Here is a 19,789-nt window from a genome sequence, read left to right as displayed (position 1 = left end):
GACCTTCTTAGTTTCACGATTTTTGGTTCTCATCACATCCATGCGCTGAGAACTGCTGACGGATAAAAATTCCTTCGCTTATAATTTAATATTGCAAGTAACGATGGCGTGGGTGCTTAAACTTTCCATATGAGTTTCACAACGTTTAGTGATCCGTTATTTTGTTTTATGAAGGTGAAGACCAAGATAAAATCTGTTCTCGAATACTTTTATATTTGACGAAGGTTGTACGAATCGCGGAAATGATTGTAAGTGGGCAGAAGAGTCCTGGCCGGTCACGAGACGTGTTAACTCCTTCGCCTGAAACCCACGTTGATGACATTATTCGTGAAGAACGCCGTGTTACAATTGAACATATAGCATTCGTTGTTCGATCAAGGTTATAAACTCCTGAAGTTCTCCACTTACGGCGTGTGTCAGTGTTCGATCATGGCTCAGCACAAATTTTTCGTAATGTCCTTTCAGCTCGAGCACACCTAACTGTTGACGGAAATTTACTTTCATTTTTAACGTCTCTTGATTCATTGTCAATATTGATATATGACGGGTTCGGCTCCCAGAGAGACACAGATATGTTCGTCACATCGTTTCAAGTTCGAACTCACCGCTCCTAACTAATCGTGAAACAAATTTGATAGTTAATGTGTCTTCTTGTGTAGTGCGCGACGATAAGTGCGGAATCTGACTCACAGTCTTCACTGAACTCTTCGTCACGTCATTTCCAGTTCAAAAATGAAAGAAAGCTGCAGTTAATGTCTGGTCTATTCTCGAAAACAACGGCGATAAGTGCTGGGTTCGAATACCGGGAAGGCAGAAGTTGTTAATTTTCTCGTCACTGCAGTCCCAAACAACACGCTACTGGTGAGAAAATTGGGCATCTGTCATGACAATGCTCACATAATAATCGGACTAGATGCTGTGTTCGAATCGGTATCCAACACATACATTACATTTCAAGTTTTTTTTTGGGGGGGGGGGGGGGGGGAATGAAACAATGATTAACATATTTCGTGTTTGGTTACCAGACATCCATTTCTAGATCGCTGTCCCGATCCAGTTCAAACATTTTCGTCAACTAATTTAAAGTTCAGATTTGCTATCTGATACTAGCTGAAAGCCGGCCGCTGTGACCGAGCGGTACTAGGCGCTTCAGTCTGGAACCGCGCGACTGATACGGTCGCAGGTTCGAATCCTGCCTCGGGCATGGACGTGTGTGATGTCCTTCGGTTAGTTAGGTTTGAATAATTCTAAGTTCTAGGGGACTGATGACCTCAGATGTTAAGTCCCCATAGTGCTCAGAGGCATTTGAACAGTTTGAACTAGCTAAAAATGTATTATATCACGTCTATTTACGGTCAGTCAGCAATGGCGATTAATGTTGTCGTCTCAATGCTTATGAATAACTTAGAGTTTTAATATCACTTTGTGTTAGGCAAGAAGTAAGACAGGTGGTTTTCAAACTACACATAGAGCAGCGTACTATCATGAAAATTGTGTAATTACTAGTGATACGTTGTTGACGGGGAGTTTTCGACAGAGCGCTTGACGCTTTTGATTGTGGCTGCTTAGTTCATTATTCGGTTTATACAAATGCTTTCGCTTAGTGAAGGACGGTTAATAGACGATGGGAAAATCTTTTAGAGTACAAGAGTTCAAGAATGATTGATGTGTTAGAGGTATGTTCATTATTTGTCAGGTACTGATGAGAGTGTTTACACTTTACAAATGGAGCTTCTTGTAATGAATTTGAGTTTACAAGACTTACGGACTGTTTCTGGTATTCCCTGAAAATTTTAGTACCGTAATATTAATTTATACCTCGAGTTAACTGCCCCACAGGGCAGTATTTTTTTGTGGTCACCACTTTGTACAACCAATGACTGCACCAAAACGAGATTAGTGGACCTGGAAGACACTTATTTTATGTGGAGTGCATGCAAATGAGGCGAAAAGCAATTCAGGTGCTTTGGATATTTCTGAGGATGGTAGAATATCACATTTACCTTTTCCCAGCCTATTGGGATAATTCCTTCGTGGTGAGTCGTTTTTTTTAAGAAATAATGCATGCTACCTTCACTCAAATGTTAATGTAGATGAGCAAATAAAAATTAGGTTTAATACTCGTATTATATGCAATTTTGTCATATCATGACATGATGGAAACCGTGGCTGTTGTTTGAAGACAAATATTGACGGTGTTGGGACAGCAACCAGCCACAAATTTACTTTCAGTTCCTTTATTCACAGAGTAGCGTTACCGGTTTCGAATCGTTGTGTTCATCCTCAGACGGTTTACACGCTTTCTTTATGACATGTGGTGTGTTTTTTACAGATTAATTGTCCTAAAATATAAATAATACATAATTATTAACACGCCACACGCAGATGGTTGCGTTACAGATTTTCGTTGCATGTGACTTACGACGTCGGTTTGGAGTGTTTGTTTTCATAGCATTCGTCCAACAGATGTGAATACATTCCCACTGCATTCTTATTGTTGCACATGTAAATTTTTCTCACTGAATACTTTAAATTTGTCACTGAGAAGATTTCTACCACGCACCACAAAAAAATGGCATATTTCAAAACGATGCTACACCGAATTAAAAAAGTACCTATGAGTGACACAGACCAACAAAATGAAATCAATATAATTAAAACAGTTGCTCATAATAATGGATATAAACCCACAATAATAGTAAAACTCCACAACAAAATGTAGAAAAAACTACAGATCCACTTCACAGCAGTCACTTCAAGCCAAATCAGTGTGCCACAGAAGCCAAACCTAAATCTGCTACTCTCCCATACATAGGCCCACTTTCATACCAAATTGCAAACTTATTTAAAAAGAAAAATATCACAATCAGCTTTTCCACAAATAATGAATTACAACAAAAAGTAATCCATGATGTAAATACCTGCAAGAGTCCCTGCCGTAAATCAGGAATATACAAACTCAAATGCGATACATGCCCAAAATTCTACATTGGACAGACAGGCAGAAGTTTTGAAATTAGGTACAAAGAACACATTGATACTTTAAGACTTGGTAACTTGAACAAATCCGCATTTGCAGCCCATATTGCTGAAGGAAACCATTCAGTGGGAAACATTGAGGACAACTTAAAAATTTTACATCTAGCAGAAAAAGGAGCAACTATGAATATATTAGAAGAAATAGAAATATACACACACAAAAACAGCACGCAAGACTATATCCTTAATGAACAAACAGAGTTAGCTAACACCCCTTTCCTGAAAAATCTCCAAAGCAAATAATATTAGTGCGCCTATCTGCAGATCAAGTAGCATATTTACATGTTACTATAATTCTCATGATGGTAAATGTAATTATATATATAAAATTAAGGTAACAATATGAACTCAAAAAATCAATGTCTCTGTACTAGTGTAAAAGGCCTTACAGTTGAGTAAATGAATGTATGATCCTTTCCAAACGTAGGACATCATCGTCAAATGTTACGATATATCATAGTATCTTTGATACTCATATGTTTGTAAGCTCTTTGTATGTATCAAAAGATGTGGTGCGTGGTAGAAATCTTCTCAGTGACAAATCTAAACCGTTCAGTGAGAAAAATTTACGTGTGCAACAATAAGAATGCAGTGGGAATGTATTCACATCTGTTGGACGAATGTTATGGAAACAAACACTCCAAACCGACATTTCACGTAAATCACATGCAACAAAAATCTGTAACGCAACCATCTGAGTGTGGCGTGTTTATAATTATGTATTATTTATATTTTAGGACAATTAATGTGTACAAACCGGTAACGGTACCCTTTGAATAAAGGAACTGAAAGTAAATTTGTGGCTGGTTGCTGTCCCAACACCATCAACACGTATTATAGTCTCTTTTGGTAGCTTATGAGTGTTATCCCTAAAATAGCCGTCAGGTAACTTTGATCCGAGAGTGCTAAGTTTTTAAAGGAAAGGAGCAGAGCTACGTTGAGCTAGCGGCGTGTCCCGACGGTGAGTGCACAGCACGCCAGAGTGAGTGAGCCGTGAGGCGCGCACCTTGAGGCCGTAGTTGCCGGGCATCTCAGCGTCGCCGGTGCTGAGGAAGCCGAGCACGCCGAGGCGGTGGTTGAGCGTGACGAGCACCAGGTTCTGGTCCATCAGGTACTCGGGCCCGTTCTCCTCGACGCCGCCGTCGCCCGCGTGGAATCCGCCGCCGTGCAGCCACACCAGCACCGGCACCTTGTTCGCGTCCTTGTGCGTGTACACGTTCAGGTACAGGCAGTCCTCGTCGCCCGCGAACATGTCAGTCGTCACCAGCAGCTGCGGACGATACGGATAGCGATTCGATTAACACTGCTACATTACGAGAAACAGGGCTTCAGCCGCCTAAAAGCATTGGGATAACTGGTGGAGGTTGAACACCTGTGACGTGCAAGTAGCGTCCCCACCCATCAGCCCCACTGCTCGTAGCATTCGCTAAGTCCCGCAGGAGTTCGGAACCTATGGCGTATCCGCAGCAAAAGTACATAGAGCGATATATATACGAGGGTTGGAACTTAAATAGTGGCAACTATTTATTCACAAGCAATACAAAAGAGTTACATGTTTGCACCTGTTACTGTCCTTCAACCGAGTCACCAGCGTAGTGTAGAACCCGTTGTCAGCGATGTGGAAGGCGTAGTATACCGTTAGCAGAGCCTGTTCTGTTGATGGTGCGAATGGAGCGGTCTACTGCCTGTCGAATCTCTGGAACAGTTCTGAAGCGAATGCCAAAAAGTGGTTCCTTCATCTTTGGAATGGCTCTGGTTCAAATGGCACTGAGCACTATGGGACTTAACTTCTGAGGTCATCAGTCCTCGAGCACTTAGAACTACTTAAACCTAACTAACCTAAGGACATCACACACATCCATGCCAGAGGCAGGATTCGAACCTGCGACATCTTTGGAATCAAATCAAAGTCACAAGGACTTAAGTCCGGGGAGTATGGTGGATGGTACAGTACTTCCCAGTCCCATTGACCGAACAAAATGGTTCAAATGGCTCTGAGTACTATGGGACTTTGAGGTCATCAGTCCTAGAACTTAGAACTAATTAAACCTAACTAACATAAGGACATCACATACACCCTTGTCCGAGGCACGATTCGAACTTGTGACCGTAGCGGTCGCGCGGTTCCAGACTGTAGCGCCTAGAACCTCTCGGCCACACCGGCCGGCTCGACCGAACAGAGGAGCCACAGCTTGCGCTGTATGCGCCCGCGAATGCGAAATGATGGGTGTGTTGCGCAGAAAGTGTCGCCGATTCTTTCGCAAAGTTGGTGGCAGGTGATACCCCAAACATGAACAGTAATACTGTGCATTGACCGAGCGAGGTGGCGCAGTGGTTAGCACACTGGACTCGCATTCGGGAGGACGACGGTTCAATCCCGTTTCCGGCCATCCTGATTTAGGTTTTCCGTGATTTCCCTACATCGTTTCAGGCATATGCCGGGATGGTTCCTTTGAAAGGGCACGGCCGATTTCCTTCCCCATCCTTCCCTAACCCGAGCTTGCGCTCCGTCTCTAGTGACCTCGTTGTCGACGGGACGTTAAACACCACTAACCTAACTGTGCATTGACGGTCTGCCGTGGAGGAACGTAATGCGTTAGGTAACACTATCATAGTCGTAAACGAGAATCACCATAACTTTCACCGTATTGGGGCTCTGACGCAATTTCGACTTTCGCGCGACCCACAATGATGCCATTCGTTGGATTGGCGTTTTAGTTTTGACTCGTACTATGTGGCCCATGTCTCATCCATTGTTACGATACGGCATAAGAAAGCCTCTCCTTCGCTCTCATAGCGCTCCATGTGCGTCTGACCAGCGTCGTAACGCATCCATTTCTGCATTTCCGTCAAGTCATGCGGAACCCATCGTGATGCAATATTTAACATGCCCGGGCGTTCCTTCAGGATGCGAAGCACAGTCGTATGCGCTAATCCGGTTTCGTGGGAGAGCTTATGAATCGTATGGCCTCGGTCACTATCCACTATAGTGGCAACAGCATGCACTTCCTCTTCAGAGACGCTAGGACGACCTGCCCGAAGCATGTCTGCCACAGTTTGCCGACCTTCATTGAAGGCTTTTACCCAACGTGTCATTGTTCTGCACGGCAATGCCGATTCCCTGCACGCCTCTTGAAGACCTTGATGACACTGCCATGCTGTACGACGTCTGTCACATTCAATCTTGATCCAACTCCGTTGTTCCTGTTTCGAAAACATAGTGACACCGTTAGGTTAGACCGCTCGCTCGCAAGTGACTGTGTTTCCCTCGATTGTGCGCACGCCGGTGACGTGCCACAGGCGAGTCCATTTGCTCTGAGGTACGCTAGGTATGTCAACAAATGGTTCAAATGGCTCTGAGCACTATGGGACTTAACATCTAAGGTCATCAGTCCCCTAGAACTTAGAACTACTTAAACCTAACTAATCTAAGGACATCACACACATCCATGCCCGAGGCAGGATTCGAACCTGCGACCGTAGCGGTCGCGCGGTTCCAGACTGAAGCGCCTTTAACCGCTTGGCCACACCGGCCGGCGGTATGTCAACAACGTGTGCTATCAGCGACAATAGTAGATTCCATTTCATAGTGTCTCCACAGCACTGTTTCCACTATTTAAGTTCCAACCTACGTATATATATATATATATATATATATATATATATATATATATATATATATATATATATATATATACTGTTAGTTTGTGGCCATGTGTGACAGAAGAGGCACAAATGGTGTTTCAACGGCTGTAAAAATACAATATTACGAAAATAAGACTTCTGCCGCCGACTGGCATTGGAATAAATCAGTGACGAAGGTTGAAAATTTCTGCCGGATCGGCACTCGAACCTGGATTCCCCACTTCTCTAGAACGGTTACTTTAACCGCCTTTTTTTACCTAATTTTGTTCGTTCTATTTGTTTGGGCCGGACATCCCATGCTGATTGTTCAAGTGAATCGTTCATCCATTAACTCAGTTGTTTTATTACAGAGGGCAGCTAACCCTCTGACCGAACACGCTGAGCTACCGTGCGGCGCGCCTCGGCCATCTGGACGCGCTAGCCGGCCGATTCAAATTCTCAGCGTGTCATGTGGTGTCTGTTCTGCCGGACATGTCCGGCTACAAGTACTTTCAGTGCGGGTGCGCCGTTATCTTCCGAACCACTGCGGAACTTAGTGAGTGCTACGACATTGGGGTTAATGGAAGGGTTTGCTACTTGCAGGTAACAGGTTGAGAACTAGGGTCAGCCGTGAAGAGGGTCCGAATGACCGAGGTGGTTAAGGTAACACTTCTAGAGACTCAGAGCAACTAGGTTCTAGTCGCGGTCCGATACACAATTTCAACCTTCACTACTGATTTATTCCAATGGTTGTAGGTGGCTGCAATACTGTCTCTTAATACTGTACCTTGTCAGGCAGAAAAGACAGATACAACGTTATTACGAGTAATGCCTTCAGAATCTAAACTGCATTGGTTCACTGAATAAGAACCATCCAGATTGACATGAGATGAGGACACAAAAGTTTTACGTAGTCCATGAACGTTATTTTAAGTCATGGATGTCATATGAATGGGGAAGCACCTGTCATGGAACGTGCTTTGTAAAATCGCAAGGTGGCGCAATGGTTAGCTCACTGGACTCGAATTCGGGACGACAACGGTTCAAACCCGTCTCCGACCATCCTGATTTAGGTTTTCCGTGATTTCCCTAAATTGTTTCAGGCAAATGCCAGGATGGTTCCTTTGAAAGGGCACGGTCGATTTCCTTCCCAATCCTTCCCTACTCCGAGCTTGTGCTCCGTCTCGAATATCCTCGTTGTCGACGGGACGTTAAACACTAGCCTCCTCTTCCTCCTCCTGTAAAATCGCAAGATGCAGAGGTTAAATAACATACCTCCCTGAGCAGAAGCTAACAAACAGATTACTGCTTACCTTATAGTGGAGAAGTTGAGTCGCAGACAGGAACAACAAAAAAGCTGCTTAACAAATAAGCTTTCGCCCATAAGGCCTTCTTTATAAGTAGACAACATACACACACACATTTACACAAACGCAACTCATGGTCACATGACCACTGTCTGTGGCTGTTGAGGCCAGACCAACATCTCCACCACATGATGAGTAGCTCAAATGGTTCAAATGGCTCTGAGCACTATGGGACTCAACTGCTGAGGTCATTAGTCCCCTAGAACTTAGAACTAGTTAAACCTAACTAACCTAAGGACATCACAAACATCCATGCCCGAGGCAGGATTCGAACCTGCGACCGTAGCGGTCTTGCGGTTCCCGACTGCAGCGCCTTTAACCGCACGGCCACTTCGGCCGGCTGATGAGTAGCAATCTATCCTGTTCACAATACAGTCAGTTAACATATACTGTGTGATGAGTTTAGCAAAGACAGAGAGACTTGTATACTCTTAGGTGTGTAGCTGTACACTACTTACTTGCCTCGCAGACAACATGATTTTTATGACAACAAGCTTAATTAAAGCTTCCTATGTCTAATAAAGAAGCATTTTCTGAGGTCTGAGACAAAAATCGTGCTATAGTGAATTAGCAGTACTTCGTATTGCTCGCCGGACACTGCAGAAGCCAATAAATCCAGATAGTTACTTCGGAGTCTCATATCATGCACGTACAAGTTAGTGGGCTTCATGTTAACATGAATCCACTTTATAGCTTCCTGTCATTAATTCTGTGCTGCTCAGCATGCCTGTTCCGTTCTCTTCCTTAGGGTTCAGTACCACCACCGGTAAAAATGAAACGAACCCATATAAGAATATTTTATTGTCCGTCAGTCTGTGTGTCCGTCTCTTAAGACCCCTTTTCCTCAGGAACGGGTAGACATCTCAAGTTGAAATTTATGTGAAATGCTAAGAACTGCGGTCACTTAGTGGCATAAAAAATAAGCTTCTCAGTCAATGTAATCAAAAGATACGACCATTTGTGTCCCATATTTTGATACGGATAGACTCAGGATCAAAACCTGTAGGTTAACGGTCTATACACGTAACAAAGTTTGTACGGAACCCTCCGAGCGTGAGTCCTACTCTCATATGTCCGGCTTCTTTTTTCCTTTTGTTCTTGGGTGACTATTCTTCAGTGTTATAAAGTTTCAAACAGAGTCCTCGTTTAACATATGAATTGTTAAACTGAACTTTTTATACCCTTCACGCCATATATCCCAGACATCAGTCTCATACAAAACGGAGCACATGACTGGTAGTATCAAACAGATATTTATTTGGATCGGTTTAACACAATGCCGATTTGTTGGTTCGTTGAAAATACACTCCTGGAAATGGAAAAAAGAACACATTGACACCGGTGTGTCAGACCCACCATACTTGCTCCGGACACTGCGAGAGGGCTGTACAAGCAATGATCACACGCACGGCACAGCGGACACACCAGGAACCGCGGTGTTGGCCGTCGAATGGCGCTAGCTGCGCAGCATTTGTGCACCGCCGCCTTCAGTGTCAGCCAGTTTGCCGTGGCATACGGAGCTCCATCGCAGTCTTTAACACTGGTAGCATGCCGCGACAGCGTGGACGTGAACTGTATGTGCAGTTGACGGACTTTGAGCGAGGGCGTATAGTGGGCATGCGGGAGGCCGGGTGGACGTACCGCCGAATTGCTCAACACGTGGGGCGTGAGGTCTCCACAGTACATCGATGTTGTCGCCAGTGGTCGGCGGAAGGTGCACGTGCCCGTCGACCTGGGACCGGACCGCAGCGACGCACGGATGCACGCCAAGACCGTAGGATCCTACGCAGTGACGTAGGGGACCGCACCGCCACTTCCCAGCAAATTAGGGACACTGTTGCTCCTGGGGTATCGGCGAGGACCATTCGCAACCGTCTCCATGAAGCTGGGCTACGGTCCCGCACACCGTTAGGCCGTCTTCCGCTCACGCCCCAACATCGTGCAGCCCGCCTCCAGTGGTGTCGCGACAGGCGTGAATGGAGGGACGAATGGAGACGTGTCGTCTTCAGCGATGAGAGTCGCTTCTGCCTTGGTGCCAATGATGGTCGTATGCGTGTTTGGCGCCGTGCAGGTGAGCGCCACAATCAGGACTGCATACGACCGAGGCACACAGGACCAACACCCGGCATCATGGTGTGGGGAGCGATCTCCTACACTGGCCGTACACCACTGGTGATCGTCGAGGGGACACTGAATAGTGCACGGTACATGCAAACCGTCATCGAACCCATCGTTCTACCATTCCTAGACCGGCAAGGGAACTTGCTGTTCCAACAGGACAATGCACGTCCGCATGTATCCCGTGCCACCCAACGTGCTCTAGAAGGTGTAAGTCAACTACCCTGGCCAGCAAGATCTCCGGATCTGTCCCCCATTGAGCATGTTTGGGACTGGATGAAGCGTCGTCTCACGCGGTCTGCACGTCCAGCACGAACGCTGGTCCAACTGAGGCGCCAGGTGGAAATGGCATGGCAAGCCGTTCCACAGGACTACATCCAGCATCTCTACGATCGTCTCCATGGGAGAATAGCAGCCTGCATTGCTGCGAAAGGTGGATATACACTGTACTAGTGCCGACATTGTGCATGCTCTGTTGCCTGTGTCTATGTGCCTGTGGTTCTGTCAGTGTGATCATGTGATGTATCTGACCCCAGGAATGTGTCAATAAAGTTTCCCCTTCCTGGGACAATGAATTCACGGTGTTCTTATTTCAATTTCCAGGAGTGTATTTAAACGGTGCAGAAGAAAATATTTGACAGCATTCTTCTACTGAACGGCCGCAGTTTGTGGTATAATAAAGAAGGGGCGGTCAGCACTAGTATTTACTTGGAGTGCGTATAGATGCTTATCGGCCTAGAATCTATTTGTTCTTCACGGCAACTTCCCCATTTTTTAAAAAGTTGACTTGTTAAGATGACTGTCGAAACGCCATCGTTGTCTTTTGTGAAATCATCAACAGAGCATAGTGATTAGAGACCCAGTTGCCTTACTGTAGCGTTCTCAATCCAAAATCTGGAGGCGACAGTATATTCCGATCAGAGCGTTAGCGCAGTACACCCTACTCCCTACTCAGACGCAAACTTTCGACCTGCTTAGGAGCTTACGAGCAGTTTAGCGGTATTTCGGTAAACTCGTGCTATTCTAATGGCGCTACGTGTAGGTGGTATTTAATTAATCCTACGTAGTTGGAACGTGCCTCCACTAACGGGGTAACTCCAACGACGGAAGGTAAATAATTCAGAATGTAGCTTAAAGGCCCAAGAAGATTCCGCTATTCAAAACTGTATACATGTCTTAATCCTCCTAACTGACTGGTAAAACACCCCGCGTCAAATCCCTCACAGTACAGCGCCGCATGAAATCACACAACCAATTTTAACGACATACTCGACAACGTGATCTGATTGTCTTACACCTGTACAGTGCTACTTCTTCCTGCGCCATACATCCCCATGCCGAATACTGTAAAACCAAAAACTGAAGGTAAATGGCAATTACGAAAAGTAGCAAAATTTGCCCACGGTGTGGCTTGCAGTACACGTTAGATTAACGTGCCAATATTTGATTGCAAAATGCAGTATATATCAGAGAAGACATTCATTTTTATTTAATATCTGGCGATAGCGGATATTTATGAAAAATAATAGGAAATAAATGCTGGTAATTAACTAATTTCAAGGAAAATTATCAGTGGTTAAATTGGTAGAGAGTGGCTACAATGTGGCCAGTGTACGAACGTATGGCTAGTGCTATTGGCATTCAGTATATTAACAAACATAAGTACACCAGGTTAGTGTCAATGAATTAACTTCGTACGCAAAAACTATTTTTAGCTAGAAAGTCACGAACAGTTAATGTAATATACAAAAAGAAAAAAATTAGTATTTAACGTCCGGGCGGCAGTGAGTCCATTATAGACAGAGCATAAGCACGGATTAGGAGAGGATGGCGAAGGAAATCAGCAGTGCCTTTTTCAAGAAGACCTAATTCTGAATGGCCGGCCGGGGGTTTGAACTGTCATCCTCCCAAATGCGATTCCAGAGAGCTAACCACTGTGCCACATCGCTCGGTTTAACGCAATATCGTTTCAAGCGGTACGAACCGTACCTCAGTATGCTACAGAGAAGTACATTGTCAGCTGCGTCTCATTCAACATTATTCTGGCTGCCTAGCCAGGTCTTTGATAGCAGGTAAATCAGTGGTAGTGTAATAATATTTCCTAGATAAACATTTATCAAATGGTTCAAATGGCTCTGAGCACTATGGGACTTAACATCTGAGGTCATCAGTCCCCTAGAACTTAGAACTACTTAAACCTAACTAACCTAAGGCCATCACACACATCCATGCCCGAGGCAGGATTCGAACCTGCGACCGTAGAACATTTATCAAAATTTTTCATTTTCGTATGCACTATCGTTGCTTTAAAAGTGGGTATTAAATGTAAACATCTACACATCCAAACATCTGAACAGATAGTGCTTTGTCTGGTCACTGCCAAGACTCGTTACGAATCTGGTATGCAGTTTAATTTCACCGGTATATATATGTAACTGTACTGTATGCATATTGTTACCCATGCCTGTTCTTCACTGAGTCAAGTTATCCCGTGCATCTCACTATGACAATGATACAGTTTTTACTCCCATCTGTCGGATCTTATGTTCAGATGTATCGTCCGCTTAAAAGGCTAGCAGGAATCTAGTACTTGTTTCTTCAACGAGTTCTCTTTGTAGGAATGTAATTAGACACTTTGGAACTGCAAGAATAAATATCTGTGACCAGTCCAGATTAGTCATGACCATCCATTGACAAGCACTCGCCCAGCTTTCGGTCAGTCATGACTCATTGCAACTGCAATAACGTCTCGAACAAACGAATTCACATAGTCGTGACTGGTGCTGATCCTTACTCAAACGAACCTAATGTGTTACAGTATTTCAGCGAGGAACGCTGAATATAGAGCACTTTTAAGACAATGAATTTTAAGCCTGGAAAAATTTGGTGGGAGTTTCTTTAGAGATACGGCAAGACAGAATGTTTCTGCGTGTAATTGGTACCGCAGTAATCCCAATATGTAAAGCTGAAAGGGGTGCTACTTTAGCGAACACGCTCTGGTGTATGGTTTAGAGATGTGTTTCGTCCGGGGCAGCTACACCGGCAGCTAAGCTGGGACGGCCCACGCGGCACAACCACCGGGCATGTTTGTACATGGAACTCTCGTTACGATTGTCTACGGCAGAAATTCAACAAAAAAAACACATAGAGACTTTTAATGCACACATCAAAGTATGCAAGACTGGTATTTCTAAACTTCTACAGTTTTACTTAATAATAAAAACTTGCAGGTTATTTATGTCTTAGGCTAGCACTAGAATATTCATATTAGTGTAATATTTTATTATTAATTTTGAATACAGACGATGTTTAAAAAGTGACATGTTCCTGCAGGAGGTAGTACTGCTCAAAGACAGAAGAAAAGATTCTATAATTACGTGTTCAGAAACCAGTCCCTGTTGGTATATGGGACGTTTGAAATGTGGCAAGTAATGTATAGTATGTGGTGGTATCAGTCATCACAAGAGATGGAATAGCAAATTACCACAATATCCACGTGTGAGCAGATGAAGATTCTCGAGCAGTCATGGAGGTGAGCCACCAATATCTTATCAGAATCAGTACATAGCCAGGAATTGCTGGTGACAGACTCGCAGGGCCATATGCTTTACCAAACACATTAACGGGTATTTTGTATCACCAATTTATGAATGCTATTGGAAAACGTTACACTTGCAGAAAGACAACTGCGGTTTTGCACCTCGCGGCACCATTCCATTCTCTAGCGGTCGTATGAGACTACCTCACTGCAATACTACATGGGCGACGGATTGGCCAAGGAGGTCTGGTAGCACGGCCTCCCCGTTCACCTGACCTGAATCTGTTATATTTCTGCCCTTTGGTAGATTTAAAGGTGTTGGTGTTTGCCCACCTCGTCGATAATGCGCACATGTGTGTGAACAATGCATGATGTATTTGATTCACTGCGAAGAAAGGCTGAAGTATGTGTAAGTATATGTGGTAACCACATGCAGCACTGCCTCTAGTGTCTATCTCAACGTAACAGATAAGAATGAGAGGACAGATTAGGCCATATCTCAACAGGTATTGGTTTTCCAGACATATAATTGTAGGGACTCCTCATCTAGTTTCGACCAATAGTGCCTCATATAGATAAAGGTGACACTATTTTCTGAATACCCTGTAGAGTGTTTGATGTCATTGTGATCGTTTTGAGCGAAAATATTATGAAACTCTTTTTATTAATGTTGGCTTATTCATCCCAAGTTGTGATTCGCCACAGAATAGTGTCCCAGGCAAAGACTAAATATTTACTGAAGCCAAATTGCCTGATTCAATGACCATCAGACTGCCAACTAGGGGAAAATTGTGAGTAGGACGAGGTGAATGCAGAAGTGATTGCGAGCGCCCAAATCCGCAAACAAGTCACAATGACATCATGGGGGAAAACGACGAAGTCATATTGGTGACAGAGCATAGTGTCACAAGAAAGCCCAGATCCAACGCGACAGTTACTATTCAACCTCTGACGCAGCAGAAAAGAGCGCCTGAAAGACTAAGTTACGAAAATCTGAAGTCACAAGGAGAGCTGACCAAACGAGAGCAGTACCTCCACTGCAGTGGAGAGCATGGGAAGTGCCAGTAAAAATACAAAACCTTTAAAGAGTGACTCCCACGGTACGCTGTAGCACCAACTTCTGGATTCTTATGGGCTGCAGAAACCGCTGTCAGCCTACTGGCCTACAGGAGCTTGATAGCGGGGCAAGAAGCTGTTCGCCGTCCGCCGTAGTGTTGGAAGCCAACACATGAAGCCGGCCTCTGTCTCATAACTGGAGTCTTCTGGCCCAACTCTGCTGGGCTGGAGGGCTGGAGGGTGAATCTCCTGGGGGCACGTCTTCTACGTCAGCGAGAGCGCTTCAGAGAGCTATTGTCCACCGGCGTGGTCCGTGCTGGCTACGACGCCTGGGGGAACAGGCCGGCTGTGACGTAACGGTGCCTCCTAATGCTGACGGGGTCTGCGCAAAACCGGCTGAGCAGCTAGAGCCCTGGGAAGACCATTATGTATTATGAATGATAAACAAGTCACTGTGAATGATGTTTTCTTGGCACTCTAGAGCACAAACACATGCCCCCTCACTGCACCCTGATCGACACGGTACTGATGAGTATAGGGGTCATGGACTAGACCCTGCAGATATAGTGCAATGTAACATAACGCACGTCAATAGGAAGGAATGGCTTGGTAGGAAAGAGAGATAGTGGCAACGAATGGGAAGGCAGATGAAAGGGTTAGTGAGGGAACTCTTTGAAGCTGGACTTGGATGTTCAGAAGGATGGGTGGGATAGGTTTTTTCACTCCAAAGGGTGAGGAGTTCTGTTTCCAGGACATTCACTTGTAAAGTTTGCGTTTTTTGAGTTGTGTGTGGCAAGTGGCTGAGTAGTGCAAATGTTGACATTTTAGTCATTTCGAGAGCCCAGCCCATACAGCGAATTAGAATTTTTCTGTGAGTGAGACCATACAAGAACCTTAGAGTTTTCATATAGAACATATTATGGACTTAACAGTTTGATTGATTATTCACGAATTGCAAGAGATCCTGAGTCTGTTTCTTGTAAATTTGGCTGCCTCCTTTAGTTACTTAAATAACCAGCGCCACTACAACTGTGTCACACATTAATGAGTTAACTTTTGAATGTCATAGACATTCCTCGTATTTCTAAGTTATCTAGCCAATGTAATCAACTGCAAATGCATTCATTTATTCATACATTCGTTAAAAAATCTGCGGAGAAATACTTAACTTGTAATTTTTTAAACACAGAAACTGTTCTGCAGCGGTGTGTGATCGGTGCTTTGACTACAACTGATGGGCCAAAATCAGTTCACATAAATACGATCGTGCATTCATGTTTCTTTGCTTTTTAGTCCCTCAACCCCCAGTCAACCATTTATGTTGCCCTCCCAAGACACATATATCTTAACAGGATGGTAGCTAGCAAAGTCGTGTAGTTCCTCATTTTGCGTGCACTCTCAGCTGACCATCCACTTCTTCACCGACAGAAAGTAATAGGACTCTTGCGGCTTCGAATCCGGACTGAAGGAAGGCTGGTATCTCCCTCATCTTAGAATCGGAGAAGAAGCTACTGAGCTGGTTTAGCAAGAAGCGGACGGCCTCTGTCGTCCAGCAGACGACACCTGGTGACATACTGGACCTCCATTTGTTTCGTAAGGATCTGCACAAGCTTCACAATGTGTCACAATATGTTGTCATACTGACTGCTGTCCCTGGTGGCAGGAACAACTGTGACTTCTTCAAATGACGGAATTTAGGTTCATCCTATGACAAAACTCGGTAGACGGACGGCAGGCTTATATGCAAAGGGGTAGGGAGTCTGGTACAGCATTGCGACAGATTCTACATCGGTTTTGGGGTAATACTGGACAGCACTTAAGACTTTTAAATAGAGCTGTAAATAAATTCTTTCTTATATTCACACTGATTTTAATTTATTGCCTTTTGGCAAAATGACATTGTTTTGTTGTTTTTGTTGTTGTCTTCAGTCCTGAGACTGGTTTGATGCAGCTCTCCATGCTACCCTATCCTGTGCAAGCTTCTTCATCTCCCAGTACCTACTGCAACCTACATCCTTCTGTATCTGTTTAGTCTATTCATCTCTTGGTCTCCCTCTACGATTTTTACCCTCCACGCTGCCCTCCAGTACCAAATTTGTGATCACTTGATGCCCCAGAACATGTCCCACCAACCGATCCCTTCTTCTGGTCAAGTTGTGCCACAAACTTCTCTTCTCCCCAATCCTATTCAATACCTCCTCATTAGTTATATGATCTACCAATCTAATCTTCAGCTTTCTTCTGTAGCACCACATTTCGAAAGCTTCTATTCTCTTCTTGTCCAAACTGCATACATAAGTAAATAAGTCTATTACGCTACGGGGATGATTTCATATTGTATTTCTGTAAGGAAACCTCTTTTCTCCATTCACGTAATTTATCTTGTTTGCGAATTCCTCCCGTAGGTTTCTAAAGTAACCCAGGAAAGAACTATCCACTCATGATAATAGTGTAAAAAGGATACGGATAATACTCTGCAGACTCGTCGTCCTACCGGTGCCCGCGTTACAAATGTATGCGTTTCACAGTGAGTGATGCTATCAAAGACGTTTGCATACGCTCATTAACTCAGAGTCCTTCTATATGAATTAGATTTTTATGTGTGTGATATATTATTTAACGTATCAGCGTACGCAACTGTTTTGTTTCCATTGGTACCGTAACAGTGTGAAAGATAGTACATCTGACTTGTGACACGAGGTTACTACGGAAACTTGAACCTTCTTCATGTACGCTGCACGCCACTGTACTCTAAGCACTTTTACAAAATTTTGTTTAAGAAACAGAATTCCGAAAAACACAAAATAGCTCCAGTATGGCTAACAATGACACAAAGTAGTCGTTTAGTCTTTTCGGGTCCTGACAACCGATTCCTGGCATTTCTCAACTATATCCGGTGTGTAAACGAGAGGAAAACGAGACCCAGTGCTCTTACGGAACGGCCTGAAGGAGACTCAAACCTGATGCGTTAACAGAATCGTCTATAGAGCACACAAAATTATATCTCCACTGATATAAAAAGCAATAGTGGACACTTTATTCATATAGTGGTGTAATAAGCTCAATGATTTGGTAAATAAGCACGTCCGTTGTGATAGTATCTAAACATCTCAGGAATTTCAATAGCAACTACATCTAGTGGAAGATGACTGCACAAAAGTCTGGATGTAGAAGACGTCACGACCCTACGACTTACCAAGAACAGAAGTCTACACCAGCGACCCCCGTGAACGCCGTCCGCCTGCAAGAACAGGAAACCGTCGTTACAGCAGAATGGACTGCTTTTCGTACTACGCCTGTGCAGAGCCGCCCACAACTCACCACACCAGCAGAGATCCGTAAAATTATCCGGAAGACTCGGAATAACGCGCCAGGCAACGACTCCCTAAGCAACACCGATTTGAAACAGTTGCCCAGGAAACCTTACCCGAATTTTTCAACAGCAGTCTCCTGAAGGGATATTTTCCTACGGCATGGAAGACAGCTCGAGTAGTTCCAATGCCAAATCCAGGTAAAGACCTAGCAGAATCCAGCAGTTACCGGCCAACTAGCCTGTTGCCGACCCTTGGCAATGTGCTCGAAAGAGTGCTGTTGAAGAGGCTCCATGACACACTTACAGCGCACGATGTTATACGACCCGAACAATTCGGTTTCAAGGAAAAGTTATCTGTCGAACTTCAACTTCTATGGATCACCGAACGGATACAAGAAGGATACAACAAGCAGCAGTGGCGGCCCACCCTTATCGTCAAACTACATCGCACTACCCCTATTGCGGATTGTTCCATTGGACTTATAGACAACTTTCTGCAGAACAGGAAACTGTATGTCCGAGTCGACGATAAAAACTCCGAAATGAAACTGATCTCCGCAGGAATTCCGCAGGGCTCTCTTATTTCGCCTCTGCTTTTCAACTTACGTATAAATGACATTCCAACAGTGCCACTTGTTACGGCGAGTTTTTATGCGGACGATTTCTGACTACTGGACGACACTTGGACCAGCTAATCGTTAGGATGCAACGGCAACTCGATGTAATGGAACGCTGAGCGCTGCAAAATAAGGTAACGATGAACCCGACGAAGACGGCAGCCGTTATGTTCACGCGGAGGAAACCTGTTCTGAACGACAGACTCCAAATAGCTGATCAATTTATCTCATGATCGCCGGGAGTGAAGCACCTCGGTGTCTACCTTGACAAAAAAAAATTTCTCTTTACGCAGCATATTAACGACAAAAAGACGGCAACCCAGAAGATGTTCAGATCATTTATTCCGTTCGTGAAGAGTAAGGATCTCAACCCTAAGACTGAACTTCAACTGTATAAGGCAACAGTGGAACCCACAATGTTATATGGCGTGCGTCTCCAACTACAACAATCTCCAAACGGTGCAAAACATTTGCTACCAACGGATCACAGGAGCTCCATGGTGGACAAGAAACGACGACATCCGCACCGCACTCCACGAGACCACTATACAAGAGAAGGTCCATGACAAGGCTCTACGAGTTTTTGACAAAATCGATGCCATTAGGGACGAAGTTCGACTGGACAAGTAACGTCGACATCCGCACCGCACTCCACGAGACCACTTTACAAGTGAAGCTCCATGACAAGGTTCTACGAGTTTTTGACAAGATCGATGCCCTTAGGGACGAAGTTCGACAATTAGAATCGGTAGGGACGGTAAACCCTGCAAGATGGCACAAGTATCGAGTACCGATGTCAATAACGTTTCACCCCCCATAGGCGATCTGTCATAACACGAGGAAGCACTCACACATAACAGCCTAGACACATCTCTCCCTCCACAGCAGATAATCACCAAAGACAGCATACTAAAGGGGACATTGAGTGCCCAACTGAATGTGTAATAAATAATTCTCGTCCTGTCAGTTTCAATCTTGTTCTACACTTATTGGATCACTGTTTTAATCCACGACATGTCGCAAATTGTAATATATTTGTTACTTTGCATCTGGACAAATGTTATTTGGACTCGTCAAGACGAGTGGGACATCCTCTGTGTACTGAGGCAGTATACTT

At 44.4% G+C, this 19,789-nt stretch overlaps 1 protein-coding gene across 1 annotated transcript in view; it reads right to left on the bottom strand.

Annotated features, from left to right (window-relative positions):
- LOC126213347 (venom carboxylesterase-6-like) overlaps positions 1–19,789 on the bottom strand; it is a 193,692-nt gene that overhangs the window by 84,762 nt on the left and 89,141 nt on the right. Inside the window, exon 4 of the mRNA XM_049941080.1 lies at positions 4,046–4,309. Coding sequence (XP_049797037.1) covers positions 4,046–4,309 — 264 coding nt within the window. The remainder of the gene's footprint in view (positions 1–4,045; positions 4,310–19,789) is intronic.

The sequence above is a fragment of the Schistocerca nitens genome, chromosome 1, assembly GCF_023898315.1.
Source record: "Schistocerca nitens isolate TAMUIC-IGC-003100 chromosome 1, iqSchNite1.1, whole genome shotgun sequence".
Taxonomy (NCBI): Eukaryota; Metazoa; Arthropoda; class Insecta; order Orthoptera; family Acrididae; genus Schistocerca; species Schistocerca nitens.
Note: the sequence above shows the minus strand (reverse complement) of the source record. Positions and strands in the feature narration are given on the sequence as shown.